Here is a 22,567-nt window from a genome sequence, read left to right as displayed (position 1 = left end):
AGAGACCTGCCGCCGCTGCCCGATTCTCTGCCCCTGCCTATCCTGGGGTCCAGAGACCGCCACTGCCCCATTGCCTCCCTCATCCCCGATTTTAGAATTACCTGTTCCCGGGGTCGGGTCCGCACTGCTTCTGGCTCCGGCGACTCTTGTGTCGTTGCTATACGCTGCGCAATGGCGAGTGATGTCTTCAATGCGACATCACCTTCATTTGGCCCGGCGCACAGTGACAGTTAGGGAAGCCTCCGGAGCCAGAATCAGCGTGGACCCGACCCCGGGAACAGGTAATTATAAAACCGGGGATGGGGGACGTAATGGGGCAGCGGCGCCGGCAGTCTCTGGATATCCAGGGGGAAAGAAGTGGCGGCAGCAGGACTCTAGAACCCAGGAAAGGCAGGAGGAGAGAAGCGGGCATCGACGGCCTCTCTCCCCTGCCTTTCCTTGGGGCTTCTGCGGGGTCAGAAACAGTCTATCAGGGTATACACATGCGCACACACACACGCACCCTCATTTTACCAAGGATATTTGGGTAAAAAACTTTTTCTACCCAAATATCCTTGAAAAAATGAGGGTGCGTGTTATAGGCCGGTGCTGGGTATACCCCGATAAATACGGTATTGTTGTCATCAGTGTCATCTGCACTACCTATCTGTGCCCACTGGTTAGTGCATTGAAACTGAAGACAGATTTCTTTTAAAGGGGTATTACGGCCCTAAGACATCTTATCCCCTATACAAAGGATAGGGGATAAGATGTCTGATCGTGGGGGTCTCGCTCTTGGGGTCCCCGCAATCTCTAATGCAGCACCCACCAGTATGAGCTGCACGTCAGCACTGGAGGCTACGAGTTTTAAGCCTCACTACTACGGGGCCGGAGTATCGTGACGTCACAACCCCGCCCCCATGTGACATCAAGCCCTGTCCCTGCAAGTCTATGGGAGGGGGCGTGACCCCCGCGATCAGACATCTTATCCCCTATCCTTTGGATAGGGGATGAGATGTCTTAGGGCCAGAGTACCCCTTTAAGCACTTTAAACTATTATATATATATATATATATATATATATATATATATATATATATATATATATATATATAATGTTGTTGAAGTTTTCTTTGGTTTTAGCATAAGCTGTTTAATTTTTTTTCAGATAGCCTCACTTTTTGCTATATATGTGCTTGGCTACCTTGACTCTGAGAAGTTTTTGAAAATATTGTATACTCATATGGTAAGTATATTTCAGACATTATTCTGCAATATTGACTTGAACCGTAGATTTAAACTACTACAACTAGTGCATAGTGCTTGCTCATGGCTATCCTCGTAATACAGTGTGTTGAATCTAGTGCCGAGCCTAAAGTGATAGTGCATAATTTAAGGAGTTTTTTTTTTTTTTTTTTCTTTGAATTCCTGTTTCATGGACCACGACCTTAACCCCTTAAGGACGGAATCATTTTGGCCTTAAATGGGCACTCAACAACCTTTGAGGGGTTACCCCCTCGCGGGGATTAAACCCTTCACTAGAACCCCCCTTAAGGGGGGTTCTAGTGAAGGGTTTAATCCCCGCGAGGGGGTAACCCCTCAAAGGTTGTTGAATTTATGATTTGCCCTGTTACCTCCAGGGACATATTTTGTGGATAAAGTTTAAATGGGCACTGTCACCAAAATTTTTGTACTACAACATATCTCTAACATAGTTTCATTATTATTATTATTATTATTTTTTATTAAAACTGTTTATTTTACATTTGAAAAACAGCCACTAGAGGTCTCCTTCCTAGTGGCCGTTCCTAATTCATTCAGTTTGCGCTTGCTCCCTGCCTGTCAATCAGACAGGTGGGAACGAGCGCAGTGAACGCCGGGGCTGCGCGCATTGGCTGCCTAGATTTGCGCGCAGCCCGTCCCCGCCCCTGGCATGTAATCATCAGGGTGCCTCCTGCTGCTGCAAAACTACAACTGCCAGCATGCCAATAAAGCTGTTGGCTGTACGGGCATGCTTGGAGTTGTAGTCTAGCAACAGCTGTAGGCACACTACAGTTTTTTTTTATATAGTTCATTATAGGCAAAATCTCGGTCCTGGGTCTCGGCAGGTGTAAATTGCAAGGCAGGCTACTCCTATACTCTTCCTCCCTGGGTAGCACATGCACTGCTAAACAGGGAGGAGGAGACCACAGAGCAGCCTGCCGTGTGATTAGCTTATAATCTATGCGCGCTCCCAATAGGAGCGCAGCATAGATGAAGTGAGGGCGGAAGTCTGTGCCCAGCAGGCGTCGGTGACGTTGCGCCTGCTGGGTAAGTCTGCTTCCTGGAGAGGAGAACGCAAGAAGACAAGAAGAGCTGAAGAGGATGACTTGGTAAGTTATAAAAAAAAAATGTTTTTTAAAGGCAGGGAGGGGGTTAGGGATAGATTACCAATAGGTAGGGACAGAAGAAGAATGAAAAAAAGATGGTGGGAGCTACTCTTTAAGGACCAGAGCATTTTTTGCACATCTGACCACTGTCACTTTAAGTATTAAAGGGGTACTCCTGCGCTAAGACATCTTACGCCCTATCCCCTAGCCCCTGTGTGACGTCACGTTCCGCCCCCTCCAGCTTTTGCAAAACTACATGTCACAGCCCCGCCCCCCGTGTGACGTCACGCTCAGCCCCCTCCAGCTGTTGCATAACTACAACTCCCAGCATGCAGTGACAGTAGAAGGGCATGCTGGGACTTGTAGTTATGCAACAGCTGGAGGCATGCTACTTCAATCCCAGCATGCCCTTTGGCTATCCGTGCATGCTGGGGGAGAGTTTGTTACTTAACTCAATGTTTCCCAACCAATGTGCCTCCAGCTGTTGCAAAACTACAACTCCCAGCATGCATGGTTGGTCAGTGCATGCTGGGAGTTGTAGTTTAGCAACAGCTGGAGGCACACGGGTTGGGAAACAGAGTTAGGAAACAGACAATGTTTTCCAACCAGTGTGCCTCCAGTTGTTGCAAAACTACAACTCCCAGCATGAACGGACAGCCAAAGGACATGCTGGGAATTGTAGTTTTGCAACAACTGCAGGAGAACAGTTTGGAGACCACTTTGTAGTGGTGTCCAAACTGTAGCCCTCCAGATGTTGCAAAACTTCAACTCCAAGCATGCCCAGACTGCCCAGGCATGCTGGGAGTTGTAGTTTGGCAACATCTGAAGGGCTAGATGTTACAGAACTACAACTCCCATTATTCCTGGACTGTCTGGGCATGCTGAGAGTTGTAGTTTTGAAACTCCTAGAAGCAGCAGTAAAGATCACTTTACAGCGATATTCACTACTGCCTCTGATACCGCCGATGCGTCCTCCACTTGCCTGCCGCCGATCCAGTCCCTGCTGCCTACACCGGTCCTACGGTATGTCCCCACCGCAGCTCTCATCTTCCCCTGCTCTGCCCTGACTTCTAGGGGCGGGCAGAGTGGGGGAAATTAACTTTAAACCCTCCCCCAGTCAACTGAGACACTGTGATCGCTGACCAGGACCATTCACAGATGGTCCTTGGGGGGCTTGCAGAAGTTGTCTCCCACTGGTAACAGTGGGACTTCTGCCTGTTAAACCAAGCGATGCCGCGCATCGCCGGGTTAACTGAATGACTTATATAAACATCATGATGCGCGATCTACCAGCATAACATGACATTTATATAAGTAATTTTGCGGGAAGCGTTTTAAGGACATCTGCAGCAAAAGACAACTTAGCTCCTATGCACAGGATAAGTGTCTGATTGCGGGGGGTCCGACCTATGAGATTCCCCACCCTCTCTATGTGAGCGGCTAATGCGCGTATCGGCGACCTCTCTGAGGTTGACTGTATGCCCCATACAGTTCTATAGGAGAGGCGGGGAGGCACGTACACTGCCTCCCCACCTCTCCCATAGAGATACATGGCAGAGGAATGTCGGTCGCGACGACACCCTGCGGCCGACACGCCTCCTGCACGGGAGAGCCACGGCAGAGCCGTGCAGGAGATCGCTGAGGGTCCCAGCGATCGGACCTCCCGCAATCAGACACTTATCCCCTATCCTGTGAGGATAAGTTGCCTTTTGCTGCAGATGTCCTTTAAGCCCTGCAGTAGATCTAACACAGGGTGTCGGTTTTGCCTGCGGCTGTTCCTGTAAAATTCATAGTATAAACTGAATTCTTAGCAGGATAAGCGGATGAAAAAAATTACCATAAAAATGAATGGTACCACTTTTTTTTATTCATTTTTTCACATGATAATAATGTTCTATAAGCTGTCTCAGACATAGGCACAAACTTTGTGTTCTTTCTTGTGTCCATTTTGAATTTAAATCCACTATAAACCACCAAAGGGTTGTCACAAATACCCTAATTTTCCCAACCACTTATTTTATGTGCAAATTATAAGCCTTTATCTTTATTAAATTGTATATCAACAATGAAAAATAGTAAAACACACATTTTAGAAACAATCACAGAGTGGCAATTTTCTCAGCAAAATATCACTGAACCAGCAAGAAATAGCTGTAACCAGCTAAAAAAAATTGTATAGTGAAGAATTATACAGGATCCCACTGCAGCTGAGGTCCTGTAATGTATTGTGCACTGGAAGAGTTTACTTTTCTTGTTTTAAAGGGGTACTGCTATGTAATTTTTTTTTTTTTTTTTTTTTATCAACTGGTGCCAGAAAGTTGAACAGATTTGTAAATTACTTCTATTAAAAAATCTTAATCCTTCCAGTACTTTTTAGGGGCTATATACTACAGAGGAAATGCTTTACTTTTTACAGATTTTTCTGATTTCATGACCACAGTGCTCTCTGCTGACCTCTGCTGTCCATTGTAGGAACTGTCCAGAGCAGCATATGTTTGCTATGGGGATTCTCTCCTGTTCTGGACAGTTCCTAAAATGGACAGCAGAGGTCAGCAGAGAGCACTGTGGTGATGACATTAGAAAAATCTAAAAAGTAAAGCCTTTCCTCTGTAGTATATAGCCCCTAAAAAGTACCGGAAGGATTAAGATTTTTTTATAGAAGTAATTTACAAATCTGTTTCTGGCATCAGTTGATTTAGAAAAAAATAAAGTTTTCCACGGGAGTACCCCTTTAATGCATGTTGATCATCTCAGTTTAACTTTATTTAGAACTGTAAAACTAAAGATCTAGGCTGATTTGATGTCATTGGAGATTGAAGACAATTGGGGTATGCCCAAAAGATTGCGCCTTCTACATTTTGTGGTCTTTGGAGTTATTTTAGAATTTTTTCTAGTAATAACTTTTGCAGAACTGTTAAAAATTCATTGCTGTAACACATCATGGATTAATCCAACAAATCAATTGAAAACAAATAGATGGATCACTCAGTTAATAGCAAAATGAGAACAGTCTTGATGTTGCCACTTCCACATTCAATGTAATCTGGGCACATATTGATGATACAATTTGTTGTCAGTATCGTTTGTTGACTTTTTTTCAAAGCTGCATGGTTTAATGTAGTAGCTCAGCTTCGATGCTGCTTGGATTTGACTTGTTCACACACCACTTTTTGTTGCCGATACAGAAAGGTTTTTACTACAAGCCATAGCATCTGTAAGGAGGGTAATGGGGGATCTGTACAGTGGGGATCAAAAGTTTGGGCACCCCAGGTAAAAATTTCTATTAATGTGCATAAAGAATCCAAGGAAAGATGGAAAAATCTCCAAAAGGCATCAAATTACAGATTAGACATTCTAATATGTCAACAAAAATTAGATTTTATTTCCATCATTTACACTTTCAAAATAACAGAAAACAAAAAAATGGTATCTGCAAAAGTTTGGGCACCCTGCAGAATTTATAACATGCACTGCCCCCTTTGTAAAGCTGAGACCTGCTAGTGTCATGGATTGTTCTCAATCATCATCTGGGAAGACCAGGTGATGTAAATCCCAGACTCATCTGACCTTGCCCCAACAATCAGCACCATGGGTTCTTCTAAGCAGTTGTCTAGAAATCTGAAACTGAAAATAGTTTATGCTCACAAAGCTGGAGAAGGCTATAAGAAGATGGCAAAACGTTTTCAGATGTCAATATCCTCTGTTCGGAATGTAATTAAGAAATGGCAGTCATCAGGAACAGTGGAAGTTAAAGCAAGATCTGGAAGACCAAGAAAAATATCAGACAGAATAGCTCGCAGGATTGTGAGAAAAACAATTCAAAACCCACGTTTGACTGCACAATCCCTCCAGAAAAGATCTGGCAGACTCTGGAGTTGTGGTACACTATTCCACTATAAAGAGATACTTGTACAAATATGGTCTTCATGGAAGAGTGATCAGAAGAAAACCTCTTCTACGTCCTCACCACAAAAATCCGCATTTGAACTTTACAAATGAACATATAGACAAGCCTGATGCATTTTGGAAACAAGTTCTGTGGACCGATGAGGTTAAAATTTAACTTTTTGGCCGGAATGAGCAAAGGTACGTTTGAAGAAGGGGAACAGAATTTAATGAAAAGAACCTCTGTCCAACTGTTAAGCATAGGGGGTTGATCAATCATGATTTGGGGTTCTATTGCAGCCAGTGGCACAGGGAACATCTCACGAGTAGAAGGAAAAATGGATTCAATAAAATTTCAGCAAATTTTGGATGCTAACTTGATGCCATCTGTTAAAAATCTGAAGTTAGAGAGGATGGCTTCTACAAATGGATAATGATCCTAAACACACCTCGAAATCCATGGGGGATTAAATCAAGAGGCATAAACTGAAGGTTTTGCCATGGCCTTCACAATATCCCTGCCTCAACATAATTGAAAATCTGTGGATAGACCTTAAAAGAGCAGTGCGTAACAGACAGCCCAGAAATCTCAAAGAACTGGAAGACTTTTGTAAGGAAGAATGGGCAAAGATACCTCAAACAAGAATTGAAAGACTCTTGGCTGGCTACAAAAAGCATTTACAAGCTGTGATGCTTGCTAAAGGGGGCAGTACAAGATATTAACCTCTTAAGGACCCATGACGTGGGGCCACGGCGGGTCAGCCCCGGCCTCTAACAACGGCCGGGACCCGTGGCTAATAGCGCGCTGCACTGATCGCGGTGCCGCGCGCTATTATCCCTTTAGACGCGGCGTTCAAAGTTGAACTCCGCGTCTAAAGTGAAAGTAGAACCATGCCGGTTAGCTCAGGGAGCTGTTCGGGATCCGAAATCGCGGCATTGCGAACAGCTTACATGATAGCCGGAGGGTCCCTACCTGCCTCCTCGCTGTCAGATCGCCGAATGACTGCTCAGTGCCTGAGATCCAGGCATGAGCAGTTAAGCGGCAGAATCATCGATCAGTGGTTTCCAATGAGAAACCAGTGATCAATGTAAAAGATCAGTGTTTGCAGTGTTATAGGTCCCTATGGGAGCTATAACATTGAAAAAAAAAAGTGAAAAAAATGGGAATAAAGATCATTTAACGCCTAATAAAAGTTTAAATCCCCCCCCCCTTTTCCTATAAAAAAAAAGTGTAAATAAAAATAAACATATGTGTGGAAATGTCTGAATTATAAAATTAAACCGCATGGTCAATGGCGTACGTGCAAAAAAATTCCAAAGTCCAAAATAGTGCATTTTTGGTCACTTTTTATATCATGAAAAAATGATTAAAAAGCGATCAATAAGTCCTATCAATGCAAAAATGGTACCGCTAAAAACTTCAGATCAGTTATAGGGGTCAGAATATGACATTTTTAAACGTATACATTTTCCTGCATGTAGTTAGGATTTTTTTCAGAAGTACGACAAAATCAAACCTATATAAGTAGGGTACCATTTTAATCGTATGGACCTACAGAATAAAGATAAGGTGTTATTTTTACCGAAAAATGCACTGCGTAGAAACAGAAGCCTCCAAAAGTTACAAAATGTTGTTTTGTTTTTATTTTCAATTTTGTCTCCCAATTATTTTTTTTTCCCGTTTCGCCGTAGATTTTTGGGTAAAATGACTGATACGATTAAAAAGTTGAATTGGTGGCGCAAAAAATAAACCATCATATGGATTTTTAGGTGCAAAATTGAAAGAGTTATGATTTTTTAAAGATAAGGAGGAAAAACCAAAAATGCAAAAACTGAAAAACCCCAGGTCCTTAAGGGGTTAACCCTGAAGGGTGCCCAAACTTTTGCAGACGCCATTTTTTTGTTTTCTGTTATTTTGAAAGTGTAAATGATGGAAATAAGATCTAACTTTTATTGACATATAAGAATGTCTAATCTGTAATTTGATGCCTTTTGGAGATTTCTCCATCTTTCCTTGGCTTCTTTATGCACATTAATACAAATTTTTACCTGGGGTGCCCAAACTTTTGATCCCCACTGTAAATCTATGCCTTGCAATCTGTAAATGGAGACATGTATTTGAAGTCCATGAAGAGTTAAACCTGCCATTGCTAAGAACTATAATCTATATAGGCTGAATTGTTGAACTGGCAGTGCAGTGTAAAAGAAGTCAGCTCTTTGTCAAAGAACATCATTTAAAGGAAACCTGTCACTAGATTTTACCACTCATACCATGTTATAGGCTGAAAAATCATCATTATTTGTATGTCCATGTTACATCAGGACGTTGGTTCAATTGAGAGAAAAATAACTTTTATTTTGACAGTCATATGCAAATTACTAGCAAGTAGTTATAGGGGCCAAAACTAGTAAGAGTGTGCCTGTGATCACACCTCAGCAAGGAGATTGCTACCTCACTTTCTGCGTCCAGTCTGCTTAAAAGCATCGCTGCACGTACATGTGATAGCCTTGGATGCTATGTAAAGAAAATAAACGCTGTGAAACACGTTCCAGGACTTCAATTCTGCTGTCATGGTGTACATAATACCTGTTCTTGCCAAAAGGGTGGAAAGCTGCCGTTCAGGATGAGCCTTGGCTCTTGGAAGATCTCCCGCATCGATTTGCTTTGTCACACTGCATTTGAGGCCATGACACACAGTGTACCCTTGAAGCCAATGCTTTTGTGGGTGCAGTGATGCTTGTCAATAATGCCTGCCGAGCTGTGGCTAGTTTCGGCCTATTTGACGACTTGCTAGTAATTTGCGCACAGCCTGCTACGGATAAAAAGTTCATTATATCTGCATTGCCCCAACAGCTTGCTATGACATGGACACAATAGAAATGATTATTTATTGGTCTATACATCATCTGAGCAGTTTTAGGACAGAGGATCTTAATACAAGACAGCTTGATAAATCTCCCTAGTTTTATCTTTAATTACATTTTTATTAAATGTTTAACAATACAATAGACCAAGCTGAGTATAGAAGACAAAGAACAGAAAGTGAAAGCTCAGATCCATTAACATATGGGGTATAGGCCCCACTGTAAATAAGACATTGGGGAGATTTATCAAAACTTTTTTCATTTATTTATTTTTTATCATGTCTCCAAGTAATTCTACTTAAAGGGGTATACCGGGGGAAAAAAATTATTTTATTTTTTGTTACTCCAGAAAGTTAAACAGACTCGTAGATTACTTCTATTAAAAAATCTTAATCCTTCCAGTAGTTATCAGCTGCTGAAATTGAGTTATTTTCTGTCTGAGAACAGTGCTCTCTGCTAACATCTTGGGAACTGTCCAGAGCAGAAGTGGTTTCCTATGGAGATTTTCTCCTACTCTTGACAGTTCCTGAGACAGAGAGAGATGTCAGCAGAGAGCACTGTTGACAGACAGAAAAGAAGAGCTCAACTTCAGCAGCTGATAACTACTGGAAGGATTAAGATTTTTTAATAGAAATCATTTACAAATCTTATACAAAATATATAGAAAAATTGGGGCTCAGTCATGAATATTAGATACAAATTAATTTATTGATAAGGTATTCGTAATATTTGTGTCTTTTGATCCACAGGGCCCTTGTGGGTCAGCAGAAATACACTGATATATTAAATAGTCTATACATAAAATATTCATTGCATAAAATATGGCAAATAATTATTTAAAACTAATAAAATATATAAAATGAAAAAACATAAAAATTATTTGCTAAGTGTCAACACAGTCTATAGAAATAATGCAGGTAGATACTGTGAACAAATCTCTCAGTTGTGGCAATAAATCCAGATGATTTAACTTCAATTATGGTGTCTGTAGATATTGTCTCTAACGGATACAGCGATTGATACAATAGTAAGTGGGCAACAGATGAAACAATTTGTAACCTTATATGAGGTTGTGATTCTAGTTCTCTGCACCGTGCACTACTAGAGACATGGCGGTCTCAAAAATGTGCAGCGGCGGTAGTTATTTTTGGTTGCTACTGGTTTCAGTATTTGAAATGCAATATAGTAAAAGTTGTGACCTTCTTGTATGCTAGGATGGTCGCCGGATGGGTCCCGGTTTCCCAAGCAGTAACAGCGCTGCTAGAGAAACGGCTGTCTCACAGGTATGCAGCGGAGAGGGTGTATAGTGGAAGCGCTTCTCACATGATAAATAATTTTTAGTTGGTACCTCTATTGTGTTGTCCTGATCGTCAGCCGGTCACAATCCCTGGGCAGAGGGTGCGCTGTTAGAGACTTGGCCGTCTCAGTTCGTACAGCGGCAGCGGTGGGCTCCATCTGAGGGTACTGGAGCAGTTCTCCTGCACAAGAAAAATGGAAAGCCAGCGATGTTCTCGTGGTGTGGATGGCACGTAGTGTCCTGTGATGATTAGCAGGGGCCGTGGGTCTTTGTGTATGGCTGTATCCTTGTGGGATTTTGGTGGATGACACTTAAAATAGTACTTAAATAGTAGTTTAAGACTGGACACGTTTCAGGTCCTCCACAGGACCTTTCTTCAGCAGCTCTATATTACGGCCGCTGCACATTTTTGAGACCGCCATGTCTCTAGTAGCGCGCGGTGCAGAGAACTAGAATCACAACCTCATATAAGGTTACAAATTGTTTCATCTGTTGCCCAGTTACTATTGTATCAATTGCTGTATCCGTTAGAGACCATATCTACAGACACCATAATTGAAGTTAAATCATCTGTAAAAATAATGCATGTAGATACTATGAACAAGTCTCTCAGTTGCGGCAATAAATCCAGACTGTGTTGACACTTAAAATACATAAAATGAAAAAACTTTAAAATTATTTATTAGTTTTAAATAATTATTTGCCATATTTCATGCATTGAATATTTTATGTATAGACTATTTAATATATGAGTGTATTTCTGCTGACCCACAAGGGTTCTTTGGGTCAAAAGACACAAATATTACGAATAGCTTATCATCAATAAATTAATTTGTATCTAATATTCATGACTCTGAGCCCCAATTTTTCTATATATTTTGTATAATTTTTTAGGCGCCTTGGGTACAGGTGTTATTTGGGCAGCCAGAGTCACAGGTTGTCTGGGAGATGAAAGCCTCTCTAATATTTATAAATTTACAAATCTGATTAACTTTTACGAGCCAGTTGATATAAAAAAAAAAAGTTTTTTCCTGGAATACCTCTTTAAAGGGGTACTCCGGTGCTTAGACCTCTTATCCCCTATCCAAAGGATAGGGGATAAGATGCCTGATCGCGGGGGTCCCGTCGCTGGGGACCCCTGTGATCTTGCACACAGCACCCCAGTTAAAATCAGTCCCCGGAGCATGTTCGTACCATCCCATAGGCTTGCATTGAGGGGCGGAGCGTGACGTCACAAGCCGTCGGCCCTGTGGTCGCCGGTAATCTGAACCGGAGCGAACATGCTCCGGGGACTGATTTTAACTGGGGTGCTGCTTGCAAGATCACGGGGGTCCCCTGCAGGGGACCCCCGTGATCAGGCATCTCATCCCCTATCCTTTGGATAGGGGATAATATGTCTAAGCGCCGGAGTACCCCTTTAAGTAAAACAGTATCTAGTTAACATTTCACGTAACACAGTATGTGGTAAGAAAATATTGTTTTCCTCTTTAGTTTTTTATGCATTCCCAGGCACTTTTCTTAGAAGTGAGAACACATTATAATTGCTATAATATTTCATCCCATTCAGCAATGTAATAATCTTGCTTGTTCAAACCAAATTTACTTTATTGATTAGCTTAACATTCTTGTTCCTATTCAGTGGGTAAAAGTAACAGAAGAATGACTGCTGTATTTATTCTCTGCAGTGCTAAACAAACTTCAAATATCATGAGCAATGTACTCTCTAACATCTGATAGAAAAAATTGTTCTTTTAACCATAAAAAGACTTTCATTACTGTTGCATTGTTATTAAGGATGAAAAAAGGTCTTGCTTCCTATCAGGCTGATGCCAATTGCCTCATGATAGGGGAAAAATTCCTTCCCGACTCTAAATTTGGAATCAGAAGTTAGAACGCTGATCCAGGGATTTACTCTATCCCCATTAATATACAGTCATGGCCGTAAATGTTGGCACCCCTGCAATTTTTTTAGAAAATGAAGTAATTCTCACAGAAAAGGATTGCAGTAACACATGTTTTGCTATACACATGTTTATACCTTTTTTGTGTATTGGAACTAAACCAAAAAAAGGGAGGGAAAAAAAGCTAATTGGACATAATGTCACACCAAACTCCAAAAATGGGCTGAACAAAATTATTGGTACCCTTAACTTAAAGGAAATCTGTCATCAGAATCACCCGCACTAAACCTGTTACACAGGCTTGTAGTGCGGGTGATACTGATTAAAACGCTTCATACCTGGTTAAAAATGGTTCAGCTGTTCTTCAGATATCTTTATCTTTAGTTTTCTGTTATTCCCTGGCTTGGGACTCAGTGGGAGGTCTTATCATCTCGGACTCGGCTATACGTCATTCTAGCTGGGCGGAACGGCCGCCTGGCTCATGAATATTCATGAACTTATCCTCGTAGTCTAACTCCTTTTTCAAGGTCTGGTGGAGAGGGCCGCGCATGCGCCGCATTCCGTACACTCGGAAGCGGCATTCTCCCCCCGGCTTCACTCGAGCTGCGGCCCAATACAAGTAAGAAGACGGGCGGCATGAGTGAAAAGCCTGGGGGGGAGAACGCCGCTTCCAGGTGTACGGAAAAAGCCAGGGAATAACAGAAAACTAAAGATAAAGATATCTCCAGAACAGCTGAACCATTTTTAACCGGGTAAGAAGCATTTTAATCAGGATCACCCGCACTACAAGCCTGTGTAACATGTTTAGTGCGGGTGATTCTGATGACAGATTTTCTTTAATAATTGGTAGCACACCCTTTGGGAAAAAATTACTGAAATCAGTCGCTTTCTAAAACCATCAATATTGGTTGCACACCCTTTGGGAAAAAATTACTGAAATCAGTCGCTTTCTAAAACCATCAATAAGCTTCTTACACCTCTCAGCCGGAATGTTGGACCACTCTTCCTTTGTAAACTGCTCCAGGTCTCTCTTATTGGAAGGGCTCCTTTTCCCAACAACAATTTTAAGATCTCTCCTCAGGTGTTCAATGGGATATAGACCTGGACTCATTGCTTGCCACTTCAGAACTCTCCAGAGCTTTGTTGTTGTCCATTTCTAGGTGCTTTTTGACGTATGTTTGGGGTCATTGTCCTGCTGCCCAAGATCTCGGACGCAAACCCAGCTTTCTGACACTGGGCTGTACAGTGTGACCCAAAATCCATTGGTAATCCTCAGATTTCATGATGCCTTGCACATATTCAAGGCACCCAGTGCCAGAGGCAGCAATACAACCCCAAAACATCATTGAACCTCCACCATATATCACTGTGGGTACTGTATTCTTTCTGTTTTCGCTAAACAGTAGAATGATGTGCTTTAGATAAAAGCTCTATCTTGGCCTCATCTGTCCACAAGATGTTTTCCCAGAAGGATTTTTTTTTTTTGCTTAAGTTCATTTTGGCAAAATGTAGTCTTGCGTTTTTATGTCTCTTGTGTCAGCAGTGGGGTCCTCCTGGGTCTCCTGCCATAGCGTTTCATTTCATTTAAATGTATACGGATAGTTTGCGCTGATACTGATGCTCCCTGAGCCTGCAGGACAGCTTGAATGTCTTTGGAACTTGTTTGGGGATGCTTATCTACCATCCAGACTATAATGCGTTGACACCGTTCATCAATTTTTCTCTTCCGTCCACGCCCAGGGAGATTAGCTACAGTGCCATGGGTTGCAAGCTTCTTGATAATGTTGCACACTGTGGACAAAGGCAAATCTAGATCTCTGGAGATGGACTTGTAACCTCAGACTAGTATGAGGGCTTGTTTTTTGCGCCACCAGTTGTCAGTTGTAATGCTATCACTCACTTTACCATAAAATGTATGGTGCAACCAAAAAAATTGTATTTGTGTGGGGAAATTAAAAAGAGAACCTAAATTTAGCAAATTTTGGAAGGTTTAATTTTCACGCCGTACAATTTACAGTAAAAATGACATGTGTTCTTTATTATTTGGGTCAATACGATTAAAATGATGCCCATGATCTGTACTTTTTATTGATAGCATATTTGCTTATATAAAACTTTTATATTTAGTTTTTTTTTTTTACGTTTACACCGTTGACCCTACGGTATCATTAACATTTTATTTTAATAGTTGGGATATTCATGCACTCGGCAATACCAAATGGCCCTCATTTACTAAGAGTGTCGGTTTAATCTCTTGAGTGTTTTCTCAGATTAGTAAATATGTAGATTTTCAGAATTCAGTCGCCCGACAATTTTTTTTTTTGGCGCATGGGTTTGGAAATGTGTCCCACGGGTGGGAAATTGTGCCGCATGGTAAATTGTATATATGTCCCCCGCACAGCGCATGTATATGCCTCGCACAGTGCAAGTTATATATGCCCCGCACAGCGCAATCATATGCCCCGCACAGTGCGTTATATATATGCCCCGCACATCGCTTGTATATATGTCCTGCACGGCGCGTTATATATGTCCCGCACAGCGCAAGTTATATATGCCCCGCACAGCGCATCTATATACACATGCCTCTGAAGCGCTATCAATGACTAATGCAGTGGTCTCCAACTTGCAGACCTCCAACTGTTGCAAAACTACAACTCCCAGCATGCACGGAGCATTCTGGGAGTTGTAGTTTTGCAACATCTGGAGGTCTGCAAGTTGGAGACCACTGGCTAATACTTGTCAGTGATAGCGCTTCAGAGGCATGTGTATAGAAGCGAAGTGGGGAGCAGACATATAGCGTTATCTGGTCCCCACTTCGCTACAATACACAATCCTCGGAGCTGCCCCATCGCCTCCCCCCTTCCCCGGTGTTATAATTACCTGTTGCCGGGTTCCGAGGTCCGCGATGCTCCTGGCTTCGGCGCTCTTGCTGTGCACTGTCACTGTGCGCACTGATGGTGACGTCACGACGTGCGTTGGGGACGTCACTATCAGTGCGCACAGTGACAGCGCACAGCAAGATCGTCGAAGCCAGGAGCATCGCGGACCCCGGCAACAGGTAATTATAACACCGGGGATGGGGGGAGGCGATGGGGCAGCTCCGAGGATTGTGTATTGTAGCGAAGTGGGGACCAGATAACGCTATATGTCTGCTCCCCACTTCGCTTCTATACGCATGCCTCTGAAGCGCTATCACTGACCAGTATTAGCCAGTGGTCTCCAACTTGCAGACCTCCAGATATTGCAAAACTACAACTCCCAGAATGCTCCGTGTATGCTGGGAGTTGTAGTTTTGCAACAGCTGGAGGTCCGCAAGTTGGAGACCACTGCATTAGTCATTGATAGCGCTTCAGAGGCATGTGTATATAGATGCGCTGTGTGGGGCATATATAATATATATCTAAATGCGCTGTGGGGGGTATATAATAGCGCTATGCGGGGGGTATATAGTATATATATGTGTACACATGCGCTGCGGGGGGTATATAATAGCGCGGCGGGGGACAAGACCTATTGCGCAGCCGGGGGCAAGATATATAGAAGCTGTGGGGACATATACATTCCCCCCAGCGATTCTATATATCTTTCCCCACCGCAGCTTGAAGGGATCCCTGAATGGCTCCTCAGTACGGGCTATTCAGGGATCCCGGCTGGGAAAGTAAAACACATAATACATCGCTGGGGAGCGGATCATGCCGCCCGCTCCCCTGCTTAACTTTTGATCGGATCGGGTCTCAGAAGTGAGACCCGATGTGATCAACCCCTGTACTACTACCCCCAACATGGAACATACCCTGTTCCATGATGGGGGTAGGATTCACTCGGTTTTCAGTAATTTCCCGACTTCTCAGAGCTGTCGGGTTTTGGTGAAGAAAAATTCACAGGTTTTCCTGCGAGTTTTTCCTCATACTCGAGTAATGATATCTTTTGTCGGGTTGTGCGACCAAATTTGTGTCACATGGGCTATGCCCAACCGAACAAAAACTGTCGGTTTCACGTTAGTAAATGAGGGCCAATATGTATATAAAAAACATTTTTACACTTTTTGGGGGTGAAATAGGGAAAATGGGGCAATTTACGTTTTTATTGGGGAAGGGGTTTTTCACATTTTTTTTTTTTTAACTTATATTTTAACACTTTAATAGTCCCCATAGGGGACTATTTATAGCAATCATTCGATTGCTAATATCGTTCATTGCTATGCACAGGACATAGCACTGATCAGTATTATCGTTCATCTTCACAGACCAAAGCAGAAGACCTGTGGAAGGCAGGTGAGGGGACCTCCGGCTGCCATGCTGGATGATCAGATCGCGGCGGCAGCACTGCGGGCAATCCGCTCATCCATTTTAGTGTCAGCAATGCTGCAGATGCCGTGATCTGTATTGATCACGGCATCTGAGGGGTTGATGGCGGACATCCGCGCGATCGCGGATGTCCGCCATTACGGGCGGGTCCCTGGCTGCTATTGCGGTTATGCATAGGAAGTAAATTTACGTCCTGGTGCGTTAAGTACCAGCTCACCAGGACGTACATTTATGTCTTGCGTTGTTAAAGGAGCATCACATGCTTGAAACAATCTTTTTTTTTCCCACAATTTTGAAAAGGTGCCAATAATTTTGTCCAGCCCATTTTTGGAGTTTGGTGTGACATTATGTCCAATTTGCTTTTTTTCCTTCCATTTTGATTTAGTTCCAATACACACAAAGGGAATAAACATGTGTATAGCAAAACATGTGTTACTGCAATCCTTTTCTGTGAGAAATACTTAATTTTCTAGAAAATTTAGGGTTGCCAACATTTATGGCCATAACTGTATCCATAACTTGTATTTTTCCAGGAAATCATCTAAGCTCCACTCGAACTTATGCAATGAGTCAGACATCACAACATCATGTGACAGAGAGTTCCATAGTCTCACGTCTCTTACAGTAACAAATTCCAGTCTGTAATGATGGTGAAACCTTCTTTCCTCTAGACGTAGAGGATGCAGCCTAGAAATAAAGATTCCTAGGAAGATTTCTGTGCTATCTGTTCATATATTTGTACATTGTGGTCAATGTACCATAAATTATATTTGTCGCCCTTCACTTTACCCTCTCAAGTTCAGCCATGTCCTTCCTATGTACAGGTGCCCAAAATTGCACGCAATACTCCATATGTGGTCTGACTAGTGATTTATACAACTTTATACAACTTACATTTGCAAAACCTTAAATTTATCCACATTAACCTCCCTGGCGGTATGATTCTTTCTGGAAATTTGTACCAAAAGCGGTACAATTTTTTGCACTGAATTTCACATCTCCCCCCGCCCATTTCACATCTCCCCCATCACATTCTCCCCCCTCCTTGTCACATTCTTCCCTCCTTGTCACATTCTTCCCCCCTTGTCACATTCCCCCCTTGTCACATTCCCCCCCTTGTCACATTCCCTCCCTTGTCACATTCTCCCCCTTAATGTTACATTCCCCTCCCCCTGTCACATCCCCCCCTTGTCACATCCCTCCCCTGTCACATCCCCCCCTCTTGTCACATCCCCCCCCTTGTCACATTCCTCCCTTGTCACATTCCTCCCCCCTTGTCACGTTCCCCCCTGTCACATTTCCCCCCCCCCTTCATGTCACATCCCCCCCCCCCTTCATGTCACATTCCCCCCCCCCCTTGTCACATCCCCCCCTCTGTCACATTCTTCCTATCCCCCCCCCCCCCCTTCTCACCTTGTTCTGCAGCAGAATACACTGGGTTTGCCGGGCAGATTTCAAACCTAGTGTATTTGCTGCAGAACAAGCCCTTTCCCCTTCAGCCAATCACAGGCTTTACACCACTGCGGCCTGTGATTGGCTGAAAAGTGAAAGGTCCTGTAAGATGAATAGAGCAGGGACCAGAGCGCACGGAGGGGAACGACATCTTCAGAGACCGGGACTAGGTGAGCAAAAGTTTTTTTTATTTTACTACTTTTTCCTTTTACATTTAGCTCAGTGTTTTTCTAACAGGGTGCCTCCAGCTGTTGTGAAACTACTACTCCCAGAATGCCCGGACAGCCTTTGGCTGTTCGGGTATGCTGAGAGTTGTAGTTTTGCAACAGCTGGAGGACCCCTGTTAGGGAAACACTGACTTTTAGTATTTTTCTTTACCTGCTCTGGCCGGCCCCCGCAACGGGAGCCGACCAGAGCAGGTAATCGCATGTTTTCCCGGGGGCCGCATCGCTATATCGCATTGCTTTTGCGATATATCGTGCAGCCCGGCCGGGAACTCTGTAATTCTACCCCGAGTGTGACTCGGGGTTACCGATCCTGGCAGGGAAAATTAACCCCGAGTCACGCTCGGGAATACCGCTCAGGAGGTTAAACTTCTTTTGCCATGTCTGTGCCTAAGCCTTCCTCTTCCCCAGATCCCTCTGTATAATATGTTATCCTCCTCTGTGAAGATTACCTTACCCAGTTTAGAGTCAACTGCAAATATTGAAATTCTCCTTTGTAAACCCTCTACAAGGTCTTAAAAAAAACACATTGAAAATAAAAGTGGACCTAGTACTGACCCCCTGCGGTACCCCACTTGTAACAGTGACCCAAACAGAGCAAGTTCAATTGATACCCACCCTCTGCTTCCTATGATTAAGCCAGCTGCTAACCCATTTACATATATCCTCCTCTAGTCTCCTCATCCTCATTTTATGTACTAACTTTTTGTGTGGCACAGTATCACACGCCTTAGAAAAGTCCAGATACACAACATCCACAGCTTCACCCTGGTACAGGCTAAAACTGACATCCTCATAGAAGCTGATCAGATTAGTCTGGCAGAACCGATCTATGGGAGCGCCGAAGAGACCTGAGTACAGCACTTGGCATCATTGTCGCTCCCCTAGAAATAAATAGAGCACATGCCGTGCTCCTCACTGAGAGAGTCGTGGTCCCGTTCTGAAGACTTGCACTTGGCCCCAACAGAGACGGGATCTCTAGGAACCGCTACAATATAATTCTACAGCAAATACGTCAGTCAGTTGTGCAGCGTCTCCTAGAAGTCCCTGTCTCAATGGATCTTTGGACTGCATATCTGATTCAAGCAGCAGCATCCCAGAAGTGGTGGCCAGTCACACTCAGAGCTTTGGATGCCAAACTCAGGGTATCAGCCCTCTTAGTTCTCCCTTCTTACGTTAACCCCTTTACTGCTCTAGACCAACAGGCATACTGGTTTTACCCCCTCATTGCCCAAGACCAACAGGTATATTGGCATTACTCTATCTACCCCCTAGACTACCAGAAATACGGAGTCTCACAGTCCTAGACTTCTGGGTATACTGACATTAAAGGAAAACTGAAAGCTAAATCAACCTATTTAACCTGAATTTTCAGGTGGGTAGTGTGATCCTGCATAAAAAAGTATCCCTTATGTTGTATGTATTCCTTATGTAATATGAAAGACTGGACAAGCATTCTTGTATCCTACTATGTTCAAATATGTAGGGAATGCAGAATGAGCCATTACGATAATTGGGTATTACAGTTCTGCTGTCAGCTTTTTTTTTTCTAAGATGATTTTATCGATTCTTTAGGTTTCACTGGGACTGTGCTTCATATTGATGTTTGGAAATTCCATGCTTTTGACATCTTATTATGCATCTTCACTCGTAGTTATTTGTGTAAGTATCTTGTGTAAGTAGATTGTTATAGCATTATAGTGTATGGGACTTGTTAACCACAGCTTTTTCCAACGGAAACCATGCAGTCTTGGATGAGCATTAGCAGTAGAATGAGCCTTAATAAAGTTATGGGGGGAATTTATCAGTGCATGTGTAAATAAGGTATTTTTTTTTTTTTTGTTTAGTTTTTTTCCTGCTGTTTGTGTCTGTGTGTTTGTCTACTTCACCTTAATTTATTACAAAGGTGCATAATTCTTCATAAATGAAGTGAGACTGTGCCAAAAAACTGCACACATTTGCAACAATTTTGAATTGTTGCATTTAATAAATCAGCTACCACTACAAAAGTAAAAGCACATTTGACTTCAAGCTTTTATAAAATAATTTAAGATTGGTGGAATCCCTGGTGCACAAATGTATACAAAAAAAGCTGTGTAAATGCAAGGATAAAGATAATGTTATAGAGAGTGAATGTGCTAAATAAACAGTTATAGATACTTGGTGCTAGTCTCTGAGGGCCATAAAGTAGAAAGATGCTGTCGGATAGGATGACTGGGTTCTTGACAAATCCACTTTAATTCATGCCAGTTATACTTTTTTTTTCTAGCAGTTTCATTTATTCTTGTGTTTCTTTGATACATTATATTTACAGATTATTGCAAAGAGTAGAGGCGTTCTGAAACTTGAAGTGAAGGCATTAATAAATTGGGTAGGTCTTGAGAATTTTTCTGTTGCGTCATTCATTTTATGTATGATTTTAAGCTTGTTGGTCTTTAAGCAGATGCATGCACTGTATGCATACTGTTACAATTGGCCTGCTTCAATTATGTTGTAAAATTCTGTATAATTTTAATATATTAATTATATAACATACACTTTTTTTAATTGTCCTACGTGTCAATTAGGCAAGCAACTACAACTCTGGAAAAATTACGTCAATTTAACGTAATGAAGTACTGTTTAGGTGATTACTTTACCCAACAGTTAACCAAATCTGACTTAACGGGAATAAAAACGATTGCTTTGGTCATCACCCTCCTTTTGCAATAGGACAAGCTTAGTAGGTAAAAATGGTGGAAGTAGTGCCTCAGAGGTAATTTATATTAAAGGTGAACTAGTCGGCATCACAAAAGTGTTAAAAAATAAAAGCTTTGAGTGAGGAAGGGATTAATTTCTGTCTTTACTGGCAGAGGGATACACTGAAGGTCAAGCAAAACTACTGTCCACGATGACTGGCAACTCCTTTGTATGTCACTCAACAACCTTATGATGACATCAAGTGCCCTTTAAAAGGAATGGCAAACAGCAACTGGGTTGAAGTGCACAGCGAAGAGGGTTCAAAACAGGTTCCTAGGGGCATGGGAAGCAATTTAGAAGCAAAGAAGAGCCAGGCTGAAGTTTGTAAAAGACCATGAGGATATTACCCCCAGAGGAATGGAGTAAGGTCCTCTTTTTGGACTAGTCAAATTTTCAGTTTTGACCAACAGCTGGTCTTCTAATGGATAGACAGAGACCAAAAGCCAGTGTCTCTCACCCACTGTGAAATTTGGTGGAGGATCAGTATTGATCTGGAGATGCTGCAGCCGGTTGGAATCGGCCAGATTTGTCTTTGCAAAGGACATATGACTCAAGACAAGTAAAAGGTTATCCTGAAGAACTTCTGTTTCCTCATGCTCTGAAAGCTCCATGCCACTCAGCCAGGTCAATAAAGGTATAGAGAAACACCAGATCAAGACCCTGCCATGGCCAGCCAATCTTCAGACCTAATCCTCATAGGAAATCTCTGGAATTTGATCAAGAGGAAAATGGATAGTCGCAAGCCATCAAACAAAGCCGAGCTATTTGAATGTTTGTTCCAGGTGTGGCATAACTTCACCCAACAGCAATGTGACAGACTGGTGGAGAGGATGCCAAGAATCATAAAAACTGGGATTAAAATTCCAAGTTTCTCTGCCAATTATTAATTTCTGAACTTTTTGTATAACTTTAGCATTTTTTTGTTTGAAATATGCATATGAATTTTTCTTTACATTATTTGAGGTCGGAAAACAATGCCACTTTTAAATTTTAGTTATTTTCTTCAAATAAATTACAATATTTTTTATTTGGAATTTGGGAGAAAAAAGTGTTCATTTTACTCACATACCTATGAATAAAAAAAACAGATAAGAATTTTGCAGTGGTACCTTAATTTTTCCAGAGCTGTATGTTGTCAAGTCTCCTTAGCCGGAGAGATCCCTAGACCCAGAGGAGTAATGTAGACCTCTACTGTATAGTACACTGCTCAAAAAATTATAGGGAACACTAAGAGAACACATCCTAGATCTGAATGAATGAACTAATTGTATGAAATACTTTTGTCTTTACATATTTGAATGTGCTGACAACAAAATCACACAAAAATTATCAATGGAAATCAAATTTATCAACCCATTGAGGTCTGGATATGGAGTTACACTCAAAATCAAACTGGAAAACCACACTACACAGGCTGATCCAACTTTGATGTGATGTCCTTTAAAACAAGTCAAAATGAGGCTCAGTAGTGTGTGGCCTCCACGTGCCCGTATGACCTCCCTACAATGCCTGGGCATGCTCCTGATGAGGCCAACTCCTGGACAGT

At 42.4% G+C, this 22,567-nt stretch overlaps 1 protein-coding gene across 7 annotated transcripts in view; it reads left to right on the top strand.

Moving 5' to 3' along the window:
- The window catches only part of DPY19L1 (dpy-19 like C-mannosyltransferase 1), a 176,472-nt gene that overhangs the window by 94,446 nt on the left and 59,459 nt on the right, over positions 1-22,567 (top strand). For all 7 annotated transcript variants that reach the window (XM_056520449.1, XM_056520447.1, XM_056520442.1 and 4 more), the window contains 3 exons: positions 1,148-1,225; positions 19,858-19,944; positions 20,597-20,653. In XM_056520449.1, coding sequence (XP_056376424.1) covers positions 1,148-1,225; positions 19,858-19,944; positions 20,597-20,653 — 222 coding nt within the window. The remainder of the gene's footprint in view (positions 1-1,147; positions 1,226-19,857; positions 19,945-20,596; positions 20,654-22,567) is intronic.

This window comes from Hyla sarda, chromosome 5 (assembly GCF_029499605.1).
Source record: "Hyla sarda isolate aHylSar1 chromosome 5, aHylSar1.hap1, whole genome shotgun sequence".
Lineage (NCBI taxonomy): Eukaryota > Metazoa > Chordata > Amphibia > Anura > Hylidae > Hyla > Hyla sarda.
Note: the sequence above shows the minus strand (reverse complement) of the source record. Positions and strands in the feature narration are given on the sequence as shown.